This window comes from Symsagittifera roscoffensis, chromosome 1 (genome assembly GCF_963678635.1).
Source record: "Symsagittifera roscoffensis chromosome 1, txSymRosc1.1, whole genome shotgun sequence".
Classification (NCBI taxonomy): Eukaryota; Metazoa; Xenacoelomorpha; order Acoela; family Convolutidae; genus Symsagittifera; species Symsagittifera roscoffensis.
The window spans coordinates 53,901,737-53,928,808 of NC_087062.1; the positions used below are offsets into that span (position 1 = coordinate 53,901,737).

The 27,072-nt window shown below is 35.7% G+C and overlaps 1 protein-coding gene across 2 annotated transcripts in view; it reads left to right on the forward strand.

Annotated features, from left to right (window-relative positions):
* Positions 1-22,972, forward strand: part of LOC134845638 (lysine-specific demethylase 6A-like) — a 438,371-nt gene extending 415,399 nt beyond the window's left edge. For both annotated transcript variants that reach the window (XM_063862655.1, XM_063862663.1), the window contains exons 2-19: positions 5,275-5,422; positions 9,381-9,450; positions 9,564-9,802; positions 9,873-9,993; positions 10,095-10,152; positions 10,221-10,255; positions 10,336-10,429; positions 14,310-14,439; positions 14,570-14,668; positions 14,880-15,055; positions 15,438-15,904; positions 17,719-17,941; positions 18,146-18,733; positions 18,905-19,344; positions 19,903-20,305; positions 20,640-20,781; positions 21,751-22,147; positions 22,386-22,972. In XM_063862655.1, the coding sequence (XP_063718725.1) occupies positions 5,340-5,422; positions 9,381-9,450; positions 9,564-9,802; positions 9,873-9,993; positions 10,095-10,152; positions 10,221-10,255; positions 10,336-10,429; positions 14,310-14,439; positions 14,570-14,668; positions 14,880-15,055; positions 15,438-15,904; positions 17,719-17,941; positions 18,146-18,733; positions 18,905-19,344; positions 19,903-20,305; positions 20,640-20,781; positions 21,751-22,147; positions 22,386-22,424 (3,804 nt within the window). In that variant the 5' untranslated portion in view covers positions 5,275-5,339 and the 3' untranslated portion in view covers positions 22,425-22,972. The remainder of the gene's footprint in view (positions 1-5,274; positions 5,423-9,380; positions 9,451-9,563; positions 9,803-9,872; positions 9,994-10,094; positions 10,153-10,220; positions 10,256-10,335; positions 10,430-14,309; positions 14,440-14,569; positions 14,669-14,879; positions 15,056-15,437; positions 15,905-17,718; positions 17,942-18,145; positions 18,734-18,904; positions 19,345-19,902; positions 20,306-20,639; positions 20,782-21,750; positions 22,148-22,385) is intronic.
* The last annotated feature ends 4,100 nt before the right edge of the window (positions 22,973-27,072 follow it).

Sequence of the window (27,072 nt, forward strand, 5' to 3'; positions counted from 1 at the left end):
TGATTATTTTTGTTATTTGATATGATAAATAAAAACATTGTTGATAAATCGGGCGGTACTCTTTTTTTCTGAAATCTCTTCTCCATCTTTTTAACAAAATTATTGAACTTTCTGTGTGTCTATAAAGTGTAAAACTAATACAATCTGCATCAAGATCATCTGCCCACCACTCTTTTATTTTTTCGTAGTAATTCAACCTTCAGACATTGAAAACGCTTTTGATAGAAAAACATTTCTTACTGTTATAAGCAAAGAAACTTGAAAATTCAGACATTGAAAACGCTTTCGATAGAAAAATATTTCTTACTGAAATAAGCAAAGAAACTTGAAAAAACTCAAATTGATGTATCATTTTCAACTTAAATTGTATTAGCAATCACCGTAAAACGTTTTCTTCTTATTTAGAGTCTAATTAGTTTATAGGCAATTCATGTGGATAATCAAAACCTCAAACTAAATTTAAAAAAATTGAAAACAACCGATGAAATTTAGAATTTCGAAAAAACAAGGATAATGTTTTCAACTAAAAATACATTCTTGTTAAAAAATAAGACAAAACTTACTTAAATGTTGATGAAAGTAGTAGTTAACTAAATTTTTCTGTAATTTCTCAAACAAATACTGGAAATTCCTTGATAATTGGCTAGTGTTTTATGTCAGTTTCGATTAAATTGTATGTTTTGTTTGACTTTTCCTCAGATATCCTAGCTCTAAATGTACACTTAAGCGATGAAAATTGTTTTGAACCAATAATATTTCAATTACACAAAATACGAAACATCACAAAGCATTACTGAGGCTTACAATTATCAACAAACATAAAGTCTCCCAAATTTTGACAAGGCAACTTTCTCCATTGCTTCATTCGCTTTCGCAGTGATTAGTCAAATCTGAATGTAGGGTGGCTTGTTCACGCTGTATTTCTTGATTGTGACACACACCCTCCTCATGTTTTATGTTTCTAATTCATATATTCTATTACAGATGTCGAGCTCTTGATCCATAATTGATTCTTTGCCAGATTTGACTTCATTTATAGATACGAGTCCAAGGTTTCAGCATCGTGAATAACGGTTTTCCGGATTGCCGATACTGCTTCTCCTTCTTCTTCACTGAGAGAGACTTGTTGGGACTTTTCTAATTGTCCAAAATTTTAAATTTTTAAAAGTTGAAAGCACAGTTCAAAATAAATATTATTTTTGTAGGATTTTTGGAAACAAACAAATCTTCCAATCCCTGTTTTTTTTTGAAAATTCAATATAATTGAGACTGATGTCTTTTCTTGTGCACATTGTTGAAGAGTAAACTGATCAAATGAGAAGAAATGAGAGAAATGAAAATGCAAGTAAACAATATGAGTAATCGCGATTTCCATATGAGTTTTCTTTTTAAGGAGAGTGTTTAGGCGTTAGTTCTCTTATATAAATCCACAATTTTTGGCAAAAAACTTTCTTCCCAATGGCAGCCGCTATGTGTCAAGCTCTTCCCAGCTTTTATTCAGTTTTCTTTAAAAATCGCTAGTCATATCTGTTTCCAATGAGTTTTACGAAAATACATAGTCAACCAAAATTAATGTGTGTCTCTCTACAATTCTTTATGTTCTATGGAGAACTATAAGTTCCATTTGGTTTTAATAGGAATTTCTTTTTAACCAATTTTGCAGATATTGGATAAATATATTTACATATATTAGGAAATTGACTGTTTTTACTTTTTGTTTAAATACAGATTCCATTCACTTATTGTTACATCAAGTGGAGAAGTATTCAGTGAGCTTAATCGAGCAGTTCTACATAACTTACGATGGAAAAGAACAAAAAGATGCCTAGTATTGCAAAGAAAGAACTAATTCGGAAAAAATACAAGAGACATTAACTAAGTTCTAATCAAAAACTTGCTTCCACGCAAAGTCATGCTTCAGCGTTTCTGGACAGAATTCGAAAAATTCAAAATATGAGATTGATTTGTTGAAGATTATTGATTGTTTTATTGATTGTCATGGTTCTGCGAATAGTTATTTTGTAAGCTTTGTGATAAAATTATCAATTGTCTTCCAGTGTTTTCTTAATAGTTTGCACTGATAAGTCTTTCAAAACTAAGCTTAGGTTCAGAAACACTTAATTCAGATGAAAAGAAAAACCAATTGATAAACAAATGGGAAACTTGAGAAGATCATTGAGAAGTTCACTTGAAATGCACTGAGAAGATCAATTTGGGCAAAAATTTGAGCAAAAGAGTAAAAACAAGAATGATTGAGAGCTGTGAGGGGGTAGCTGAGGGAAGATAATTCTTAATTCGTGCCAGAAAAACTCCACAAACTGTTTCTCGCACTTGGATTTGTACTAAATCAGCCGAAAATTCCACCGAGAACATAAGGTTGTTGTTTTGTACTGAGAAGATCATTTTGAGCAATACGTTGAGTAAATGATTAAAAACAAGAATTACAGTTAAGAGGGAGAAAATTGCCGGTAGTTATGTTGAAATTAAGGTAATTAGAGCTGAGAGAGGAGGTAGTTAACGGTAGTTTATTTCAGATTTTCGAGCACTAAATTAGGTTCTTATTGTTTTTTAATGGTTTGTCCTGAACCTCTCATGTATTCTCATAATAAAAATGAAATTGAAGAAACTAATTATTTAGAAAGAACGAAGTTAAAACCATTAACGATAATTTACAAAAATTTTAAATCAAAGAGCTGTAGAGCAGCAGAAGAGTTCTGGAGGTTCTCTATAGAACGCAGAGCTGGACGAAGCTCCATCGCTGATGGTTGTTGTGGAGGGGTGTTTTGAGGCGTCATTGTTTTTAAGAAACCCTCATCTTCATCTATTGTGATGGGGTTTTCGGCTGATCCTGCTTCCTCCCAAGGAAAGGGGAAATCTTGGACTAGTTGAGCCACATATTTAGAGTCAGGAGTGTCGGGGTAGTTGATTCCCATGTGCTCAGCCACTTCCTGCGTCATTTGTATTTCTCCAAGTTGGTTCCCTGTCACGATTATTTGCATCATATGATGTTCCTGGAAGTCCCTTTGCATCACTTCCACCATATACCAGACTTGGATTGGGATGTCCATTCGTGCCAGAAAAACTCCAGAGCCTGTTTCTCGCACTTGAATTTGCACTAGATCAGGCGAAAAATCTACAGAATACATAAGGTTGCTGTTTTGCACTGAGAAGATCATTTTGAGCAATAAGTTGAGCAATAGAGTAAAAACAAGAATGATTTAGAGCTGAGAGAGGAGGTAGTTAACGGGTGTTACTTCAAAATAAAATGAATTTTATTTAGAAGTGAGGTGTTTCTTAAACTCGAGTGTGTGGGTTAAACCAATCAGAATAGAATTTCCTTATTTGGATTGTAGTCGTGTCCAATCAGATTTCAGCTTCCTTTTATGAAGTTTTTATATAAAATTCGCTCCCAATCGGAAACAAAGTTCCAAAAAATAAATGAACAAAAGTTGTTTGCTGTAAAATAAGAAATATTGCCGATATAGGTAACAAAAGAAAAAAAATTAGAACAAGAAGCATTTCCAATTTTTTTTATTACGTTAATTGAATTTTTGTATGTAATCAATAAGAAATTGGTGATTTTTGAGTAGATAGTCAAGTTCTTTGACTTTGATGTAAATTTGGGAGGATAACTCAAAGTTGATGGATTTTTCAAAGCAAATCTCTGGAAATCTGATTCCAAACCGAATCAATCAGGATTTTGAACTTTTAAAATCCTTAAAGAAATGAAGGAATAAAGAACTTTGCTGGGGAGTTTTTACAAATTTATGTCTTGGGTAGGGGGTAAAAAGAGTTTTTGATATATTATTGTACGACTTTCTGATTAATTTCAAATTTTCGAGAATAAACAAATTTTCTTTCCTTGTGAGGTGTAATTCAGCCGTAAGTTTAAAGCTTTGAACAACACCAAAGAGTGTGCTCGATGCGCTCTTTACTGAATTTATCAAGCCTTTTTTCTCCATTTGCAGCTGTACATCTATTAAGTTAGTACCTCGTGTTCTTTTTCAGTTGCGGGACAAATTTTTTTTTTATTTCTCATGAATATTCTTTGCTTCCTTGTATGCGAAAGCTTCTGGTGATACTAGGGTCTAGTTCGTTTTGTTTTCTTTCATGGCTCTCTAAAAACCTGACTTATCGTCGGCAGGTTTTACGCTAAGTCTTCCAGCGTATCTTTTTTCGAAAGTAGCATGTAAATTGTTGTTGCGTTGCCTAATTTTTAATAAACTAGAGCCGTTAGTCTTTTCATGTCACCCGGAAAGGTGTTATTTCCAGATCTTCTCTACCAGAGTGCTCTACTTCAAACTCTCTAGTGTGTTTATTTCCAGATTTCTCTACTTCAATTTAGGCAACACCGGTTTGTTCTGTGCAGGTAGTTACCAGATGCATCTGAACGTTACCATCGTTACCAGCTTTCCTCATAAACGCCTTTTCTCTCGTTTTAATCGCTTTCTTATACATCTCACATTTTTTTCTGTAATTTTGTTTCTACGCAACAGAAGGATAGATTAAAGTGTAGGAGTAAAAGTTTCAACTTGATCCAAGTCCGGACATCTATGTCCAGCCCCATCATTAATTGACAAGTTTGTTTTTCAGTTGAGAGCTTGTTCTCTCTTTGGCCTCCCCGCTCTTTATTTTTTAGATGGCCTTTTCTTTTTAGAAGGAATTGAAAATAAAAATTTTGAACGCTTCGCTTATTTGTGCTTCAGCAGGTTTAAAAGAAATAAAAAAATTTTAAAAAATGATCATCGATGGTAAAATATCCTAAGATATTTGACTAAATAAAACAGTTAAGAAAATCAACCAATCATAGGTTTGCAAAGTTCTTGAGTAGATCACTCAAGTTGCTGCTGTTGTTTCGAATTACAGTACAGTATGTATTTCAAGGTATGTTTCTTGATGTGCTCATTGCACGAAAGGTGCGAAAACGTTTAAATTTAAATTTTTATTAGTTCCTTAGCTTCGTTTAAAAAAATCAATTTCACATCAAAAGTGTACAGGTCACGAAAAACGTGAGTAATTTCTAGTTTCGAAAGTTGATATAAGTTTTCAGATTTCCCATCGGAATAAAATCTCTAGCTATTGACGCAGCTTTCCGAAATTGAGTAAAATTTAATGAAAAAGTGTCAATCCTAAATGTTTTGAAGTTCGAAGAGCTTTAAGGTCATATGAATTTCATTTTGAAATTCGAAAGTTCTTCATTTTGAAATTCTAAAAACAAATCAGTTTTTTACTCGCGTTCATTGACTCTTTTCCAACTGTGTTGGCTGTGTTTCAAGTTGAAGAAAATGTAAGTTGCTATTGGTTACCATGAGTAACTCGACGTGCCTGCAATTTTCCTGATGGCTGTTATCGATATAGACAACTGGGCAGACGACGAATTGTTAACGGAAAGTGAACGACTGGAATTGAGAGCATTGGACAGGTGATTTGATATATAAGTTTTGATATCTATTAGTTATAGCCTCATCTTCGGAACAAAACTTAAGGACACTAATTGCAAATTCTTGCTTTGTAATTGATTATCCTTGCAATAAGCAAGGGTATTACAATCGGGTACCAGATTTTTTCCCGTAAACAACTTTGTCCACAGGACTCATCTCTAGTGTACTTCTGGACCCATCTCTAGTGGTATCTTCTGAGCGTTCTCGGCTCACTTGAAATTCATAGCGTTCCCGGCCCACTTAGCGCGGAGGTAACAATTTTACCTGGTACGCGACAAAATTCCTGGGTTCGAATCTGACCGGGACCTTTTTTTTTCAAACGAAATATTCCATTTGACAATTTTTTTGACTTATTATTTGTCTGCTTATGTTTTGTCGGCCTAGTTACCACATCGTTGAATTGTTTTTTCTTGCTGTGCGCAATTTACATGGTATTTGCTCTTACTGCTTTGATTTACTTCTGCTGTTTGTAATTTCTTGACTTTCATATTTTTTTTTTGCTTTTTTTTTCTTTCCAAATGATTTGGGCTTGTATTTTATGGGCTTACTGGCCTAATTTTGAGTCGCTTCAAGTGAAACGTAGTTTTTAGGCTCACTTCTGAATAGCGCATTTTGCTAAAATTTTAATAGAATTTATAGTTCAAGTTTTTTCAAGTATTTTTTTTCGGCGTTTTGTTTTTTCTGTTCCTTTTTCGACTTAATTGGTTTCGGCCTATATTATATCGGCTTAATGGTCTCATTTTGCGTCTGTCGACCATCAAAAAAAATTTATGCGTGTCTATGTTTTGAGGTTGAGGGGACTTAATAATTTGTCTTAAAATTTTTTGAATTCATTTTCGGCTTTCCCCCTTTTCTTCGCCTTAATTGGTATCAGCCTTTGTTATATTGGCTTAGCGGCCTCATATTGTTTCCTTTGACGAGCAATTAAAGTTTTTGTTTTAGTGTGCTGAGGGCGAGGTTTACTTTTAACTTTTTATAAGACTTCAGTCTCGTTGATTTTTTTTCGGGTTTAAAGGGTCTCTTAAAGGTATTAAAGGGGTCTCTATAGCCTTGTACTGTTATTGACGACATGAAAACGCAACATTAAATTGTTTCTAAATTGCTTTCAACAGAAATGTTCGTTTTCGCTATTGCATATACTAAATTAAAGTCTCTCTCTCTCTCTCTCTCTCTCTCTCTCTCTCTTACTGGTTTATCTGATCGAGAACATTAAGACTCGCCATTAAATGAAGTGATAAAGGTACTTTTCATGTAACGATTTTGTGAAAACTGGTCCGAAGTATTTCATAGCGTCATTTTTCTTCGTTGTTTTCCTATTTTCCCGGGAAGGATTCCCTTTTCAAGCTTGAAAATATGTTCAAAATGAACGATAAGCCATGAGCACCTTTTATGGATGAAATTTTAGATTTTGATCAATCTCAGACAAAATTTGCACTCAAATCACGAGCAAACTCAAAAATAATAGAATTAAATGGGTATTATGTGCTGGAATATGATCTAATTTTCATTAAAACATTAATATATAAAAATAGTTTAACTGAAAATGTCGCCCAACAGTTTTGCATAATGAATGACAGATACAACATCGATTGGGAATCCTTCGTTGAAACCCATTGCAAGTCGGATCAAAACACGAGAGCGCAAGAATTGAAATTTTTTAAACCGCGAAATTTTTTAAACCGCAAAGGAAAAACATGAAAGCGACTTCTGAACAAGATTGTTACCAAATATAGTACGAAAAAAGATTGGGTTCAATCTTGGCGAAATAGAACATCCGAAGAATATAATCGCTGAAGTGTACAAAAAGTATTTTGTGAATAAGTATAACCTCGAAGACATTTGCTCATGGAGACTGATATGTACATGTCAAAACAGCAGAAACCAACAGAAACGACATTAACACGAACGATATTCAAGATTTTGAAAAAATTCTCAATGTCGAGAAAAATCGGTTTGAAATTTTTGGTTTTGCGTCTGAATTTGAGCAAATAAAGCAAACGAAGGCTTACAACAGCTTAGTTTAATGACTTTAAAGCTTATAACAGCTTATTTTGTAACATAGAAACTTAATTTTACTCGACTGATGTTAGTTTTTTGAGTATGTTAGCGCCTTTTTGGATTTTTCTTCGTTTTTTCTAAACGTTTTTATAATAAAACTCATTTTTAATTTGATTGTTTTACTATAACTGTGCCTTGTCGGTAGTTTTTCGTTCAGATCCGTTTATCACACTGCGCCTAACAACGATGCTATTCTGAAAAATTTTCGTTGTATTTTCTAAGACTATGGTCGGAACGTTCTTTGCTACTTGCGCAGTAATCGTGTATGCTTTTTATTTTTTTCCCGACTATTTAAAAATTGGGAAGGAATTTGGTATTTGGGTATGTTATTTTTTTTTGGTTTTTGACGCAAAATCAGCTACCACAAATAATCATCGAAGAGATTTTAAAGATATGTCCTATTGAAGCCCTTTTAGTTGCGATTCGAACGACATTAAAAACTTTTGAAGAACTTTTTTTGGTATTTTTGCGCATTTTTGGAATCAGAAACATCAAAAGTTCAAAAAACTGTTAAAAAATCGAAAATATTTTGAAACTTTTTTGGCTTTTTGTTTTTCTAGTAGTTTGTTTCTACAAAAATTGTTTTTTTTTCGCCAGTTTTTTTTTTTGCCTGTTTTTTTCCTAAGGTCGAATATGCCTAAGTACTCGTTTTTTGTTTAAATCCTTTTATATATCAAATCACGCCGAGAAAACGACACATTAACCACATTAACCAGCTATCCTTTTTGTTCCGACCATTGAAAATGGGGAGGAGTTTTGTATTCGGGTGTGTTTTAGTTTCTTCTTGTTTTCCACGCAAAATCAGGTACCACAAATATGATCGGACTGGGTTGAATGATATATCATATTAAAGCGCTTCCAAAGCTGATTCGAACAGGCTTGCAAAAGCTTATTTTATTGGCTTTAAAGATTAGAATAGTTTAATTTAAACAGTAAAAACTTAGTTTTACTCGAATAAAGTTAGCTTTTTTGGTAATTTCGCGCATTTTTGGAACCAAAAATTTCAAAGTTTAAAAAGCTGCCAAAAATTGAAGTTATCTCGGAAACTTTTTTTATGACTCATTGTTTTTGTATTGATTTGTATTGAATTTTTTTTTGCAATTTGCCTATTTTACTTATTATGACTGTCGAATATGCCTAAGCTCTAGTTTTTTGTTCAGTTCCTTTTATTTATCAAATCACGCCAAAAAACGACTTAAATTTGAAAAAAAAATGTTTCGTTTTTTAAAGATTATGGTCGGAACATTTTGTGCTACTTGCACATTGACTGGCTATGCTTGTTGTTCCAACCATTGAAAATGGGGAGGAACTTTGTATTCGGGTGTGTTATAGTTTTTTTGTTCACGCAAAATCAGGTACCACAAATAATGATCGGAGGACTGGGTTGAACGATATATCATATTATAGAGCTTGCAGTCGTGATTCGAACCACATTAATTCAGGATTGAAATTTATGATTTTTTGTCAAAAAAAGCGAGCGATCAGGTTTACAAACGCTTCGTTAGGTCTAATTTAAGCCCTAAAAACTTAACTTTAAGCAAGTAAAATTAGTTTATAGAGTTCATTTTAGAAATAGTTTTTTGTTTTTCTAGTCAATTTTCTAAAAAAAGTTTTTGTATAATTTACCTAGATTGCTATGAACGTCAAATATGTGTTAAATGTAGTCTTACATCAGACTTTTTTTATCACCCCACGCAAAAAAAAATTCACTAATTCAAAAGAAAACTTTTTGTCGTTTTGTTAAAGACTATGATCCGAACATTCGGTGCTACTTGCATAGAACCGGCTATCCTTCTTTTTATTATATAATTTTTTGAACATGAGGCTATAATGGCGCATCTCAAAGCAATAAGAAATAATTCAGACAAGTTGATTTTTCAGCCGAGCCTTTGGAAAAGCAGCTTTTTCTCGCCAACCAGAAGGTGTTCACTTGAAGCTTCTTTTAGAAAAGGTTTGTTCGCTTGAAGTTTCATGAAAATTTCATAAATATATTCACTCAGTGCGTTGTCTAAGTTTCGGAATCAGCAAGTAGGGTTTTGAGAGTATTTTTTGCTTCTTTTTCAGGCAATCAGTGAGTTGGAGGATAGATTAGGCACCTTTTGTGGCTCAGATGTTGATGAAAAGGACATACATTCTGATATATTTCTCAAATTGGGACACTACTCTCTCCTCCTGGAAAGGTTTCCTCAGGCACTTTCTGCTTACCAGAAATATCTATCCTTGAACGAAGACTCCTATTGGAAGAACACGGCTTTCCTGTTTGGTCTAGGAATCGTATACTTTCATTTCAACTCCTTTCATTGGTTAGATTTTTGCCAAAGTCATTTGAAAATGATGTTAAGGGGGTGCAGTTGAATGTGATTTCAATTTTAGGGCTATTCGAGCGTTTCAACACATACTATACTGTGACCAGTCGTTCTCGAGAACCAAGGACGTGCATCTGTTTTTGGCGCTTCTCTTTAAGAATACAAGAGACTTCACATCTTGCAGCAAAGTAAATAAAAACTGTTTTCAAAATGAGCAGAATTTTTAAAAAACATGGAAGCTAAACAGTTGTTAATGAATTATCCCGTGTTAAAAATGTGTTTGTTCCAGCATTTCAATTTTGCACTCTGTGACCCAAGTGAAAGTTTGCTGCTCACATTTCCAGAGAGTAAGCCGCTTTCGTCATTCTAATACATATTTTGCTGTTCCTGAAAAGTTAAAAGAGAATTTTTTTAGTCAAATTTCACGAAGCACACGGCGAGGAGTTACAGGTTTGTCTTTCGTTTTCAGTCGAGCTTGACTTTTTTATTGGCATATTATAGAAATGTGCTGTTTTCCTGATTTTTTGCAGGGAAACAACGCACAAGCGAAGAAGGGGTTTGAGGAGATACTTTTGTATGAAGGTCTAGACGCAAAGACGAAGGCATTGGTTTTGAAACAACTCGGTAAGACCATCGGTACTATTTAAACAAAATTTTAAAGGGCATTACGTTCATTAGTATGTGAAAGTTAAGTCAATTTATCGTCGTTCCATCTCTTGAGAATTATTGAAGTCTCCATTGTCGGGCAATCCCCGGCCTGGGACGAATGATGTTTTTTTTTCATTTATGTTCTAGCGCTGGTCTGGAGAAGGAGTCTTTGAAGAGTGTTTCAGTTTTCTTTTGGTGACGTTCTCGTATGTATGCCTGACTGCACCTCGTGGAAGTTTCATACCTGGCTATGGTAGAAGTGTTTGCTTTGAGTATCTGTTTGTTTCTGTACACAGGACGTGTCCTAGGTATGCCCTCTGTCTTTGCTGACTAAAGCCAATAGATCAGCGTGTGAGGACTTCATTGTTGGCTATTCCATCTGTCCCTTCGATCCTACCTAAAAATTTGAGACATGTAACCGAGAAGCATCTGGCGGTGAGATTTGCACAAGTTCTATGTCTGATATCCGTACGTCACAATGGAAGAAATACAAGTGTTCTCCAAAGAATCCATATTTCTTTGAACCGTACATTACTTTTCCAAAGCTTGTGCCGGTTACTGAAAAAAGTCCTTGCCGTATAAGGAAGAGCCGATCCATCTTCGATAACAACACTTCCCAGAACTTATTACTCTGCTCAATATCTGAATTTCCAATCTTCAAGCGACCCGCGGGGTCTGTCTGGATTAGCTTGGTTTTGCCCCAATTTAAATAGAGCCCCAATTGTCGCATGTGCCGTGATCCATTCAACCCAGGCTGTCCGTTCTTTGATCGACTTTGCTAAAAATAAGTGTAAAAGAACGAAGTGATTGTCACTCAGTAGATCGAGATGAGTTTTTTAATCGTTTGATTTTCGAAAGAAAGAAAGAAAGAATTTATTTCTCATTGTTAATGGTAAATATGCATATAACGAGAATTTAAACATGAAGCACCAGAAACAGTGACGGGACAGTTAACGAACCCAATTGGGTGATAGAGCACTGCCCATTTTATCAACTGAAATACGAAATTTGAGATCTTCAAAGAAAAGGAAAAATATAAATCTGAAAACATCAAATAAAATATTGGAAAAAAGTACTAAAGTTTGAATAAACAAAGCAGCAGATTTATGGCATTGTCTAGACAGGTTAATGACATACGGTCCAAGCTCTGCATCATTATTTAAAATGATTGTGCAATCGGAGTCGGTATAAAACCAACTTAGATAAGAAAATAGTTCAAATTCATCACTCATAATTTCTGAAACTCGCTAGTCGTAGGCACCCCCATTCGGTTTCAAAAACAAAACTTGAACTTGTTCACTTTACAGTTACTGCTTCTACTAACTGTGTCCTATCCCTTGAAGCCACTCTATCAGTAGTAGAATTGATGGGGCTAAACGGTCTGTAGACCCCTAACTGAGCCCATGCGGCAGTAACCAGCGAACAAGACGCATTGAAAACCATATTCAATTATACTTAGAAAAAACTTGCAACATGCAGGCACCCCACATCTGTCATTCTCCGGCATTATCCTTGCATCCAAAAAATGTTAACAAAAACCAAATTTGATAAGCTCTTCATTGCTTAATATAAGCATCGCGAATTTCGTGGGCAATGCGTTGAAGATCTGAATTGGAAACTTGATCAAAGTTTTTTTCGAAATAAGGAATTTTCTTAAGTATATTAAAGAGCTTAGCTCCTCTGTAACTAATTGAAGTTCTTTGAATTTTGTTTAATAAATTAGGAATTTTCGTTAAATTAAAAGTTGACCTTCTGTTCATATACGACGGTTTATCAAATACAAAAGGCTCATTTAAAAAAGTTTTAGAGTGTAGTCTTGCCATTGATCGCAAAACAAACTTGAGAAGTTCATACACATGCAGCTCGTGAACTATTAACAATTTTTCATCCTTAAATCCTTGTCGAATGCTTCGTATTTTCTTTTGAAAAAATCAATCGGGATTTTTTTCCTTTGAATAAGGTAAAAAGAGGTAAAAGGTTTGTATAGGAAGTGCAACCATACACCAATATTCCATATTGTAAAATGGTTTGGATATTAGAGCCATAATAATCAATCATAACAGTTTTGGGAACATAATGACGCATTTTCGAAACAATGCCACATTGTTTTCTCAGCTTAGATCATATGAAATTATTATGAATCAAATGATAATTTAGCATCTACATAAACACCAAGATATTTGCATGACCCTTAAATTTTCAAAGGTATGCTATTAATAAACAATTACTGGTTGGAAGCACTGTTAAGAGATACACTAACTTGTACATTTTTGTCCACATTGAGAGATAATTTTTTTCTCAAAATTAGCCACTCATTTATAGCTTCTAAGTCTTGATTGAAGCTCTTAACCGAGCAGTTTAGTCCAGTGATTTTTGTGTCGTCGGCAAATAGAAAAATTTCGCTAAATTTGCAGATTTTTGGAAGGTCGTTTGTATATATAAGAAACAGCAGAGGCACCAAAATGGATCCCTGTGGAACACCACAATCCATATTTCGCCACGTTGATCGCGTTTCACCAATTTGGACAACTTATTTGCGGTGCTTTAAGTAACTTTTGAACCAAAGTGAACTTTTTGCACTGACGCCATACATTTCTAACATGAAAAAGAATCTCATGATCAAGTGTGTCAAAAGCTTTTTTTAAATGAAGGAAAACTTTTCTCTTGGGTGATTTGGTTTTGTCCATACGACATTTCTCTGTTACTTCGGCAGTAGCATAAATAATTTTGTGTTTTTCAGAAACCAAATTGTTTGATATAAATCAGTGAGTTTCTTTCAAGATAGCTGTACATTCGGTTGTACATTGCTCGTTCAAATACCTTACTCCAGGTTGCAAGAAGTGATATTGGTCGATAGTTACTGACATCCAATTTCGACCCTGCTTTATATAAATGATATACTACCGCTTGAGCTTGAGCGGTAGGAAAACATCCTGATTTAAAGGATAGTTCAATGAGTTTTTTCAAGAAGGGAACAATTGTGAATGAACTAGCTTTAGCTATTAGATAACTAATTCCATCTATTCCAGAAGATAATTTGTTTTGTAGCGCTGAAAGAATTACTACAATTTCATTTTCAGTGATTGTATCTAAACGCATGCCAAAACGAGGAAGCTCAGAATAAAGTTGATCGGATTCTAATTTAGGTATTTAATTAGCTAAATGACTGCCAATAGAAGAAAAAAGTCTTTGATTTCATTTGCGATAGCTAGTATGTCGCTAACAACGTCGCCACTACTTCCATTTGTCGAAACTATTGTTCTACTTGATGTATTTGTTATACCCTTCAAATCATTTAGTAATTTGTATACTTTCTTTGAGTCACCAATACATATTTTGAATTTATTATAGTGAAACTTTTATTTTTATTTCAATTTCAACTTTACTCCTGGCAGATTCCAAAGGAAATCTTGCTCTAACATTATTTTTGTTTTTTGACCAAGCTTTATTAGGTCTGTTACGCTTGGATATGAAGTTTTTGAAATGATTGCACAACCAGGGGCTGTCAATGTTTCGTTTTTTGGTTTTTGATTTTCTAAGCGGCGCATAGCTATTTAATTTTCCGCAGTTCAAAGGAAGGCAAACTCCATTGTACTATGAAAAACATGAATGACTTTTTGTTTTGATAATAAGCTTTAATTTTCAGAATTTTTGGCGGAAGAAAACAATTACCTATTGATTCAGTTTTACTATCACCTAAAAAATTACATATTGATTAAGTTTTCTCTAAGTGAGATAAATTTCAGAAAAAAAGGCCAATCATAAAGGATTAACGAGGTAAAAAGAGCTTGAATGTCGTATGTTTTTTGCTGGGTGTTCTGTTGGCTACATTTGGCTATTTGCTGGTGTTTTTAAGGGTGGCTTCACGAAACTGTCGAAGAGTTTGGAACAGAGGTAAACGCAAGAGTGAGTGCAGCAGTAGATTTCTACCACCAGTCTCAAGACTGTAATCCAGAAGACGGAGAAGTCTACTACTATTTGGGCAGGTTAGCAGATACAGCTCTATCTCAGTTTGCGCTTCACATCCCCTTCAGAAATCCTTTTGAAAATTTGGAGGCTCGGCATACCAAAGCTCGCTTCACCACCATTCCCTTATGTATGTTATTGTTTTTGCAGGTGTCACGCTTTACTAGGAGACGTACAAGCTGCTTTCGGATATTATAGATCTGCAATAGACAAACGGGAATCGTGTCCGGATACCTGGTGTTCCATAGGGTGAGTAAACATTCAATTTTAACAAACAAACTTCGGTATTTTTATTCAACAGCAAAGTATTTGAAACAGTTGAAGTCTTCCTGGATTGTGGTGGGCATTTTGGGATTTGCTTGCCCAAGAAGTGAACTATGTTTTTTGATGTGCCAGAAAAATTGAAGCTACAAAAAATTTGAAATGTGGAAATTAAAGAATCAGGTTTATTGTTTTTTAGTGTGTTGTATCAGCAACAGGGCCAACCGTCGGATGCTCTGCAGGCGTTCATCTGTGCCGTGCAATTAGAAGAAGACCACGTGTCCGCCTGGCTCAACCTCGGCATACTCTACGAGAGCGAAAAGCAGTGCAGAGACGCCTTCATTTGTTACCAAAACGCGTCCAGAAAATCAAGAGGTGAGTTGATTGAAAGATCTCAAAATCATGATATATCATTTCATCAAGGGAGTTCAACGTGAGAAAATGGCGTATCACTTTGTATGGGTTCTAAATAAGAGCTAAAAAAGAGCACTAAACTTTTTATCAACACATTTTTGTCAAATATCACCCACAAGATTACTAGAACAGCTGTCGGATCATTTATTTAACCTCAGACAATAACAAGTTGTAACCCACTTTTTTGTTCTCTAGGGTTACGTAGAAAAGGGTCTGCAAAAGGTAATAAAACACTGGCTTTAGTTTGAATTGTTGGCAATTCTGTTCTCTCAATAATGTTTCTTGTAACAGTAATATTTTTAGTATTGATTAATAACCTACTGAATATGCGTTGTTTGCTTAGACCTTACGGAAGCACTTCGACCACGATTAGAGTCTTTACGAGCCGAAGTCATGGCTTCTCAACAGAAAAACAAGCTCAGCATGAATTCACCGACCTTCAAACAACAAGGTTTGATCCAAGGAGGAACCCAAAACGCGCAATTGGGCTCACATAACAGGAAATTGCACTCAATAGACGAAGCCTGGAACCTCCCGATTCCCGCAGAATTGACCTCGCGAAGACGTGTGAAGAACTCGAAACGCGGCAGTGAACCAACTATAATGGATATAGGGTCCACAGTCCAGCCAGGAGGACCGGGACTAATTGTTTCAGATGGAGATATTGTGGGCGGAAAAAGACAACGTCAGGGAAATGCTCCAATCCATGGCCAAGAAGCAGTGCCTGCGTTCCCGCCCGAAGAGTTCGAACAAATGCGAAGTTTGGAGACACAGTTGAAAACTATGGGACAACTTCAGCCCAGTCTACAGGTATTTACATGGATTTCGAACTTCGCGGCGTCAGTAAGAACTAGGGCATAGAGTGGACTTTTTAATCGATGAGAGCTACCTAAAACAAAGCTAATCAGCCTAGAAACCTCAGGGATCTCTCAATCTTGACGCAGTGCCAATTAATGGAGTCAAGACAGGTATTTAGGTCTCATAAGTTAATCACCCTCAAATTGATCTTTTCGAGGTTTGACTTTGATTTTTTACTTCGGCTTATCCCTCTCACACCTCGCATGATTGTCTTAATTTGGTACAACGGCCGAGTGATTTAACAAGGTTAAGTATACAGACCAAACATGTTTATCGTGGTCTAATCTGCATCAGAGGCCTAATTGGGGGTGGGGGGGGGGTTTACAGATTGCGCTTCCCCTCATACTTCGACTCTCTCACCATCCAAAGGGTCCTCCTTTGGTACGATTTATTTACGATATCGCTTTTTGGTCGATCGAACCTACATTTTGTTTCGGGTAAAAATATATACTAATTTTGAGGGGGAGCGAACGCCAAAAAAACTCAATTTTGCTCATTACTCATTTGCGTTTTTTTCCAAAAATTTGCCTAAGGCGCAAGAAAGTTTTAAATAGAAAGTTAGGGTCTTCCTAGTGTTTTAATGCTGTTTTCGAGTTTCCCACCCCCTCGTAAATTTACAAAATAAAGCTGTTCAAAAATTGTTCACATCGCATTTTACATGTGAACTATGTTGTAAAAATTTGTTCGCCTGTTCACACTTAATGCAGTTTACCACATGAAAACTCATTTTAACTTCTCTTTCATTTATTGATATTCCGAAAAAATCCAAGGGGGGAACTGGAAAAGAGCCTGTTTTAAGAGAGTTCGGAACATCTATTTGGTCGATCTAAAAAATAAGTCGAGGCGATGCGGTAGTGATAGTGCCCAGCAATCATATGATTGCTGGTTCAAATCACAAGTGCGCTGCAATTTGCAGGGTGAGCTCATGCTAGTAAAACATAATGAGCGCTGGTTATAAGCGCTCTTTTTGACGTAAAAATTAACCTACAAGTTAGTCATCCGGGCAGGTTGACTGAATAAAAATTCTTGAAATTCTGCTTCCTCCCTTGAGAAAAATCCTAGATCCACCCGTAGTCCACGTGCCAATTTTTAAGAGTCGATGAACGTAGTTAAGACTCTTATATAGGTCGTGAACTACGGGTGGATCTAGGATTACGATGGACCTAGTAACGAAAGTGGAATTTAATTTTCAGTTTCCCTGCGAAACAAAAAGTTTACTAATTGATTCATTTTTCTTAAATTTGGTTTATTTTTAGCAACCAAGTGTCAATCATAAATGGTTCTAGAATTTCAAACGAGCTTTAAGGCCATCTATTATTTTCTGTGAATTTCGAAAGTTGAAGTTTTTCTCAAAAAACAAGTCACTGTCTTTTTCTGTTTACTTGCGTTCATTGACTCTTTTCCCACTTTCTGTTGGCTATGTTTATAACAATCGGACCATGTGAACTTAAATTTACTAGTAAAATTCGAAGCTTTTTACTTCAAGTTTATTTGCTAAATGGAAGTCGAAACACGCTCTCCGGTTCAAATTGCAAATTGACTCACTTGTAGTTTTTAAAGTAGGATTTAGTTTACAGAGTACTCAATAGAATAACAATTTACCTAATGATGATGTTTAGTCAAATTGGACTAGTTTTTATCACAAAAATTTGCTTGGAAAAAGATCTCAACGAGAAGGGGCGAGTAAACAATATGCATTATAAAGCAGCTTGAATTTTTTCCGCTATATTTTTGGCTTTTATTTTCTTTCGTGATTTTCATTTTAGATGAGATTATCTCAGTTAAAAGTGAAGTTTCAACAATTCCAGACCGGGCAGAGCAAACGACTGGTGTTAGCATCTTCCTCCTCTGTCGCCTCTCCTCCTTCTGCCAGTGCAATTCCAGGATCCATTCCTCAATTGGGGCCATCTGAGTCGACTGCATATCAACATCAGTCAGCTGTCGCTGCCCCTTACCTAACCCAATCCAACGGCAATAACTTTGCTCCAGGTATTTTGAATTGAAGCTGCCATGTTGATTAAGTAAAACCGAATTTTATCCTGGTAGATTTCAACAGAACAAGGAATTGCGTTGTCCTCCGATTTTAAGAAGCTGAGGTGTATAAATGAAAAATCAAACCAACAGCTTAGACTGCTGCAATGTGGAAAACTTCTTTAGCACTGTCTAGTTTCAACGTTTCATGATCTGTTTCAGAACAAGTGCTGGACATCAATATCAAGATGGACACCAACGAAAACAGTGCTCCTTCTAAACCTTCCTTAGACTTAACCGACACGCTTAATGTGCTCCATTCAATGGTAGATCGAGGTGCGCAAGCCACTCTACTGCCAGTTAAAGACGCTGCTAAACTTCTTTCGGAATCTACGCATACCGGTGAGCTCAAGGAAGAGCATGACCTTAGACAGCCGCTTCCTCCAATATTCAATGTGCAAGGTACGACTTGGAAGCCAAAAGAAGTGCCACCGTCAATTCACATTCACTTATCGCCAGAACTGCTTAAAACGGTTAAAGACTACGACAACAATGTAGATGATGTGGATGCTTGGAGAGTGCTGAACCATGAGCTCCCACCACCATTACCACCTGAGGTGCCCAAAAATTCCACTCCCGAGCAAAATGGAGGATCGGAACATTCGAACATTGCGTGGTTACATCCTCCGACGCCCACAGTTACGGTGGAATCTAAGAGAGAGGCATATTCGGAGAAACTGATGGAGTATGTTCTTCTGAAGAACCAGCCAGTGACTGTGATTAAAGGCCTGACAACTGCGCTCAAAATTGGTCAGTGATGAATAATTTCTTTTTCAAGAGAAACCTGAATAGTCTCGATTTTGAACCAGAAAAGAAAGCTGCGTGTAAAAGTTGAAGAACATTTTCAGCCAGTTAGCCAGAGATTGGTTCGGTCGAATACTGAGTGCATGAAAATTGAGTGCATGTTGAGTGTTATTTTAGATCTGAGTTTGTTCACGACCAAATCACTGTGCGAATACAACCCAGAGCACCCAGTTGAGGTCCGCAATCAAGTGAATCAACCTCCGGACGAGAACTGGGGAGGACCGCCTGGCGAATACGTGTTCCAGTGCTGGCCATGTTCATCCAGCAAAGCGACCTCAACCATCACCAAGTATGCACACTATCAAGTGTCAATGTTCCTAGCTCATCAACAGGAAGCACAGTCGGGCACGAATTCATCGCCGAGCACAAAGAACGGCACAACGCCTCAATGCTCTTCGCCCGAACTGTCTTCGGCAGAAGGCAGCCCGAGTAAGTCTAAGAGGGGCAAAAAACAGAAGTTTAAGCCAATCAAGTTTGGAACTAATGTGGACTTGTCTGATGAAAAGAAATGGGGTCCGCAATTGCAGGAGATCAGCAAGCTGCCAATATTCTGCAGGGTAATTGCTTTGAATCATGCTATAATATCATACGGATGATATCTGCCATTTTTTTATTTGAGAAAAAAGATCTACCATCTTTTTGGTTTATTAAGAGTAATGAACGTAGTGAAGACTCTCATATAGGTCTTGCTGATTTTTTTTTCAGGAAAAAGTCTTAAAATATTGATGCACTTTGCTATATATGCCCTTTTTGAGTTCGAGTGAAATTTATCTGCTGAAATTGACGTAAATAGCCCTCTCCAAATACGAACATGCAAATGGCGCAAAAATTTGTGAACTATTTCTAGTTTCGAAAGTGGAAATTAGTTTTTGATTTCCAGTTTTCTCCAGTTGGGTTAATGTTATTTAAAAAGCGCCAATCATAAATCAGTCTAGAAACTCAAAGAGCTTAAAGGGCATCTATTTTTTTCTTTGAAATTCTAAAGTTGCGATTTTTTCAACAAAGTTATAGTTTTTTTAATGTTTACTTGACGTTCATTACTCTTTTCCAATCTTCGATTGGCTATGTTTTGTTAATTGTACGGTATCTAAATTGAAGAGTAGTTCATTCTTTAGCTAATCTCTGCTGCTAACATGCTGAGTCACCTGCCACATACAATCCTCGGCATGAACTCAGTCCAACTGTACATGAAGGTACCAGGGTGCAGGACTCCGGGTCATCAGGAAAACCTTAACTTCTGCTCCGTCAATATCAACATCGGACCAGGAAACTGCGAGTGGTTTGCAGTCGACACCGAATACTGGGGAGTGATTCAGAGGCTATGTGAAAGGAACAACACTAACTTCCTGCATGGTTCTTGGTGGCCACTTCTACAGGATCTGGAAGATATGAAGGTGCCAGTTTACCGCTTCATCCAGAAGCCAGGAGATCTGGTGTTCATCAATGCTGGCGTGGTACACTGGGTGCAATCTACTGGATTCTGTAATAACATAGCCTGGAATGTTGGTCCTCTCAACGGTAAGTGTTGAGTAGCATTATGAACAAAAAACTTTTCTTCCTAATAATGAAAAAATGAGCAGTATTCAGCATTCAGCTTTCGCTACTATTCATTCAAATGCTAGAAAATTATTCAGGATTTCTCCCAATTTGCGAAATCACGAAAATCAGAAGCATTCGTCCTTATAAGGTGTTGAGCTTCCTAAATCATTGAATCTTGTTTGACCATCTTTAAAGAGTTGGTGAAAGATTTTACTGCTCAGATGGTAGTTGTTGCGAGCTTTTAGAAAAATATTCAGAGAATCCAAAGTTTATCAGCCATTTTTTTTCAATTTTGATGTGTTTTTTTTGTCAGGCTACCAGTACAGTCTGGCGGTGGAGAGATACGAGTGGAACAAACTGCAGAACTACCGCAGTCTCGTGCCCATGATCACTCTCACGTGGAATCTAGCCCGCAATGTGCGCGTGACTGACCAAAGCCTATACCTAGGAATGAAGTGAGTGGAAGCTAGCAAGCGTTATCAAATCGGACTTTTTTCAATTCCACCTGTTTTTTTTTCAAAGGAAAAATTTGAAAAAACTGCATATTATTTGTCAGCTTGTTTTTTGCTTAACTTCCACATTTTGGAAATGTTTTTTTTTGCTGTACGCAATTTTCATTATAATAGCTTTAAGTGTGTGATTTACTGCAATTTGTAATTTTACTAGCCTCGACTTCGCATATTCCTTTTTTAAAGAGTAATGAACGTAGTGAATACTCTTATGGTCCTGGTGATTTTTTTTTCTTTCAGAAGAAAGTCTTAAAATGCTCTAAAAACTACAGATATACATCCATACATATTCAGGCATTTATGAATGCCTTGTTAGAGCTCAGTATATAATCATCTGCTGAGAATTGGTAAATTGTCTCTTCAAATACGATATTGTCTCTCCAAATACGAACGTGGAAGTGGCGCAAAAAACGTGAACGACTTCTAGATTCGAAAGTGGAACTTAAGTCTTAGATTTCTTAGCGGAATAGAAATTTTACCTATTAATCCAGTTTCTCAAATTGAGTTAATTTAATAAAAAAAGTGTCAATCATAAATTCATTTGTTTGGAATTTTGTTTGGAGTTATGCTATAAAATTTTTTTTACTTTGAAGTTTGAAATTCAAGTGTTTTTTCTTTCTGTTTACTTGCGTTCATTACTCTTCTCTATCTGTCACTTGGATAAGTTGTTCGCTTGAAAACTTCATTCGGTCCAAAAAATTTCGGCTTAGTAACCTTACTTAAGGTCTTTTCAAGGAAAACATTATTTTATACTCGTATAAAATGCTTAAAAGCTTGGAAGCTCTTCTTCGCCCCTCTGTCTGCAAAATCTCTGCATTATTTATGCAATTTTGCCCAAACTTTGTTGCAGTTTTGATGATTATAATGGATCACATCTCAAGGCTATGATTTTAATGTTTATGAGATCCGTTTCAGAGCCTGCCTGATCAAGTCTCTCAAGTACAATGAGTTATGCCTGGAAGAGATAAGAGAGAAAGTGAAACCGCCTGTTGAGGTCAGATGGCACGGTAGACAACACGGGGAACTGGTGAACTTCTGTGCCACATGCGATCAAGAAGTGTTCAACATCCTCTACACTAAACAGCAGTTGCCCCCCGTCCCCTCATCAGATCTGCTTCTCCCGCCGGGGGAGCAGAACTTGAACTCAGGGATACCCAACTCAGTCTCAGCTGTTACACATCAAGGCAAACCTCAGGTGTATGTCTACTGCAGGAGCTGTGCGTTCCGTTTATCATCCAACTTGCAGCACTTCGTCATTCTTCAGGAATACAAAGTGGAGGATCTCACTCTCATTCTAAATCATTTCAAACTGGTAAGAATCACTCCATTGTAGTCGCTAGAAAAATTTAAAGGAAAAGGAGAGGCTTTGATTTAGAAGCGCAATTAAATATTGAAGTAACACTTAATTTTGCTCATTAATCTTATGATTTTTTGTAAAAGAACAACTGAAACTTGAAAAAAAAAAAAATAGTAGTTAATGTAAGATTTAAAGTGGTAACTCAAAGTGTATATCGGTGTATGTAAAAGAGGTTTTCAAAATGTTCTTTTAGAAGCCCAAGGATGCAGTCCTAGAGAAACCTAACAGCTGATGGGGTTAGAAGATAATTTTTTCGTTCTGAAGACCACAAGTGTTGCTTTGACAGATGCTTCATCGATTTTGCAGTTATCTAAATGAAACTGGAAAAGGCATTTGCTAATGATTCTTCCGTTGTTAACATTTTCTGTATCTTCTAATGATGTTATCAACTAACATGGAATTAAATACTGAAAGTTGATCAATATATTTCTAACTTTGTGCTATTTTGTTCCTCGAAATTTTATAAATTATTCAGCATCTATCATTCGTGCATTTTTCTGCTCGATTTTAATCATCTGATTATTTTTGCGTTTATTTCACACAATTGTTCTTCTTTAGTTGTAAATGATTATATGATTACGCTTGCGATAAGCAAGCGTTATAAAGTAAAGCAAATTATTATTTGATTATCTGTGATTTAAGGTTTTTATTGCTTCGTTTCTTTTATACTGTCAACCTGCGTGTTGTGTGTTTGTTGGTTGATTTCTATTGGAGCCTGGTTCTGACCGCGGTGTGTATGTACATTTGCAAAACTAGCTGTAATTTATTTTATTCTCCCAATGTTTTATAACTTCAGATTAGCTTGTAACAGGTATTTAAGAAAATATTTGTCGAGATAATTCTGCTTACGCTTGCGATTAGCAAGTGTTATCAAATCGGAATATAAAGCTTTATGTGGCCTCAATTACCGCATCGTTTTAAGAAATCGTCTTTTTCTGTTCTCGATTTGATCAGCTTGGTATATGGTGATGATTTTTCACTTTGATTAGAGGTTTTTGCCTTTCTTTGCCGGTAATGGATGAGTCCAGAATAACAGTCCATGAAATATTTTGATCTCACTCTATTTATGTCGTGATGTTTTTCATTTTGATTAGTGGCTGTTGTTTTTTGCTAGGAAAAGATGCACCCTGCTATCAACAAAAGTCCTTGAGTTGTTTTATTATTTTTTCTGTGATGTCGGATTATTTATTCATTTGATTAATGGCTGTTTGCTTCTCTGCCAAGAAAAAAACGCAGAGTTTGACAATCAATCGTTCATAAATTTTTGTTCTGATCACTTTGTTGTCTTGATGTTTCTTCATTAAGATTAGGCTTTTGCCTCTCTGTCAGGAATGGATGATCACCCACCAAGGTTGGCATAAGGGAATGAAATTTTTCACTCTGAATCCTGATTTTATCAAAATTGGAAAGGTTGCTGCCAATAATTAGTCCTTGTTCCCTTTTTTGTGATAAATAATAGCTTTGATTAGAGTTTGTATTTCTGCGCCAACTGTGGATAAACCCAAAAATTAGCAGTGTTACCTGAAGTTTTTTTGTTCTGATTCCTGTTCTTATGTTTTTTAACTAAAGGTAGTGGCTTTGATCAGAGGCTTTTGTTTGTCTGTCAGATTGGATGAACCCAGAGATTGACGATAGTCCATGTAACATTTCGTTCTGATGTCTTGTCTAGTTATATTTATTAGTGCTTCTTGTTTTTTTTTTGCTATTTATAGATGATCTCCGAGAATTAGAACGTTTATCCTGAATAGTTTGTTTTTGATTGCTTTGTAATGTCGTGATGTTTTTTACTTTGATCGGAGACTGTTGCCTGTCTCTGCCAGAAATGGATGAACCCAGAGATTGACGATAGTCCATGAAATATTTCGTTCTGATGTCTTGTCCAGTTATAATTATTAGTGCCTTTTGTTTTTTTCTATTAATAGATTATCTCCGAGAATTAAAACGTTTATCTTGAATAGTTTGTTTTTGATTGCTTTGTAATGTCGTGATGTTTTTTCACTTTGATCGGAGGCTGTTGCCTGTCTCTGCCAGAAATGGATGAACCCAGAGATTGACGATAGTCCATGAAATATTTCGTTCTGATGTCTTGTCTAGCTATACTTATTAGTGCTTCTTGTTTTTTTTTGCTATTTATAGATGATCTCCGAGAATTAAAACGTTTATCTTGAATGGTTTGTTTTTGATTCCTTTGTAATGTCGTGATGTTTTTTCACTTTGATCGGAGACTGTTGTCTGTCTCTACCAGAAATGGATGAACCCAGAGTTTGACGATAGTCCATGTAATATTTCGTTCTGATGTCTTGTTTAATTATGCTTATTAGTGCCTCTTGTTTTTTTGCTATTTATAGATGATCTCCGAGAATTAGAACGTTTTTTTTGAATAGTTTGTTTTTGATTGCTTTGTAATGTCGTGATGTTTTTCATTTTGATTAGTGGCTGTTGTTTTTTGCTAGGAAAAGATGCACCCTGCTATCAACAAAAGTCCTTGAGTTGTTTTATTATTTTTTCTGTGATGTCGGATTATTTATTCATTTGATTAATGGCTGTTTGCTTCTCTGCCAAGAAAAAAACGCAGAGTTTGACAATCAATCGTTCATAAATTTTTGTTCTGATCACTTTGTTGTCTTGATGTTTCTTCATTAAGATTAGGCTTTTGCCTCTCTGTCAGGAATGGATGATCACCCACCAAGGTTGGCATAAGGGAATGAAATTTTTCACTCTGAATCCTGATTTTATCAAAATTGGAAAGGTTGCTGCCAATAATTAGTCCTTGTTCCCTTTTTTGTGATAAATAATAGCTTTGATTAGAGTTTGTATTTCTGCGCCAACTGTGGATAAACCCAAAAATTAGCAGTGTTACCTGAAGTTTTTTAGTTCTGATTCCTGTTCTTATGTTTTTTAACTAAAGGTAGTGGCTTTGATCAGAGGCTTTTGTTTGTCTGTCAGATTGGATGAACCCAGAGATTGACGATAGTCCATGTAACATTTCGTTCTGATGTCTTGTCTAGTTATATTTATTAGTGCTTCTTGTTTTTTTTTGCTATTTATAGATGATCTCCGAGAATTAGAACGTTTATCCTGAATAGTTTGTTTTTGATTGCTTTGTAATGTCGTGATGTTTTTTACTTTGATCGGAGACTGTTGCCTGTCTCTGCCAGAAATGGATGAACCCAGAGATTGACGATAGTCCATGAAATATTTCGTTCTGATGTCTTGTCCAGTTATAATTATTAGTGCCTTTTGTTTTTTTCTATTAATAGATTATCTCCGAGAATTAAAACGTTTATCTTGAATAGTTTGTTTTTGATTGCTTTGTAATGTCGTGATGTTTTTTCACTTTGATCGGAGGCTGTTGCCTGTCTCTACCAGAAATGGATGAACTTAGAGATTGACGATAGTCCATGAAATATTTCGTTCTGATGTCTTGTCTACTAATGCTTTTTCACTTCTATTAGCGCCTCTTGTTTTTTTGCTGATTGTAGATGATCTTCGAGAATTAGAACATTTATCTTGAAAATTTTGTTTTCGATTCTTTGTAATGTCGTGATGTTTTTTCACTTTGATCGGAGACTGTTGTCTGTCTCTACCAGAAATGGATGAACCCTGAGGTTGACGATAGTCCATGTAAAATTTCGTTCTGATGTCTTGTCTAGTTATATTTATTAGTGCTTCTTGTTTTTTTTGCTATTTATAGATGATCTCCGAGAATTAGAACGTTTATCCTGAATAGTTTGTTTTCGATTGCTTTGTATTGTCGTGATGTTTTTTAACTTTGATCGGAGGCTGGTGCCTGTATCTGCCAGAAATGGATGAACCCAGAGATTTACGATAGTCCTTGAAATATTTCGTTCTGATGTCTTGTCTAGTTATACTTATTAGTGCCTCTTGTTTTTTTTCTATTTATAGATTATCTCCGAGAATTAAAACGTTCATCTTGAATAGTTTGTTTTTGATTGCTTTGTAATGTCGTGATGTTTTTTCACTTTGATCGGAGGCTGTTGCCTGTCTCTGCCAGAAATGGATGAAGTTAGAGATTGACGATAGTCCATGAAATATTTCGTTCTGATGTCTTGTCTTGTAATGCTAATTCACTTCTATTAGCGCCTCTTGTTTTTTTTGCTAATTGTAGATGATCTTCGAGAATTAGATTATTTATCTTGGATATTTTGTTTTTCATTCTTTGTAATGTCGTGATGTTTTTTCACTTTGATCGGAGACTGTTGTCTGTCTCTACCAGAAATGGATGAACCCTGAGGTTGACGATAGTCCATATAACATTTCGTTCTGATGTCTTGTCTAGTTATATTTATTAGTGATTGTTGTTTTTTTTTGCTATTTATAGATGATCTCCGAGAATTAGAACGTTTATCCTGAATAGTTTGTTTTTGATTGCTTTGTAATGTCGTGATGTTTTTTCACTTTGATCGGAGGCTGTTGCCTGTATCTGCCAGAAATGGATGAACCCAGAGATTTACGATAGTCCATGAAATATTTCGTTCTGATGTCTTGTCTAGTTATACTTATTAGTGCCTCTTGTTTTTTTTCTATTTATAGATTATCTCCGAGAATTAAAACGTTTATCTTGAATAGTTTGTTTTTGATTGCTTTGTAATGTCGTGATGTTTTTTCACTTTGATCGGAGGCTGTTGCCTGTCTCTGCCAGAAATGGATGAACCCAGAGATTGACGATAGTCCATGAAATATTTCGTTCTGATGTCTTGTCTTGTAATGCTTATTCACTTCTATTAGCGCCTCTTGTTTTTTTGCTATATGTAGATGATCTTCAAGAATTAGAACATTTATCTTGAATATTTTGTTTTTGATTGCTTTGTAATGTCGTGATGTTTTTTGACTTTGATCGGAGGCTGTTGCCTGTCTCT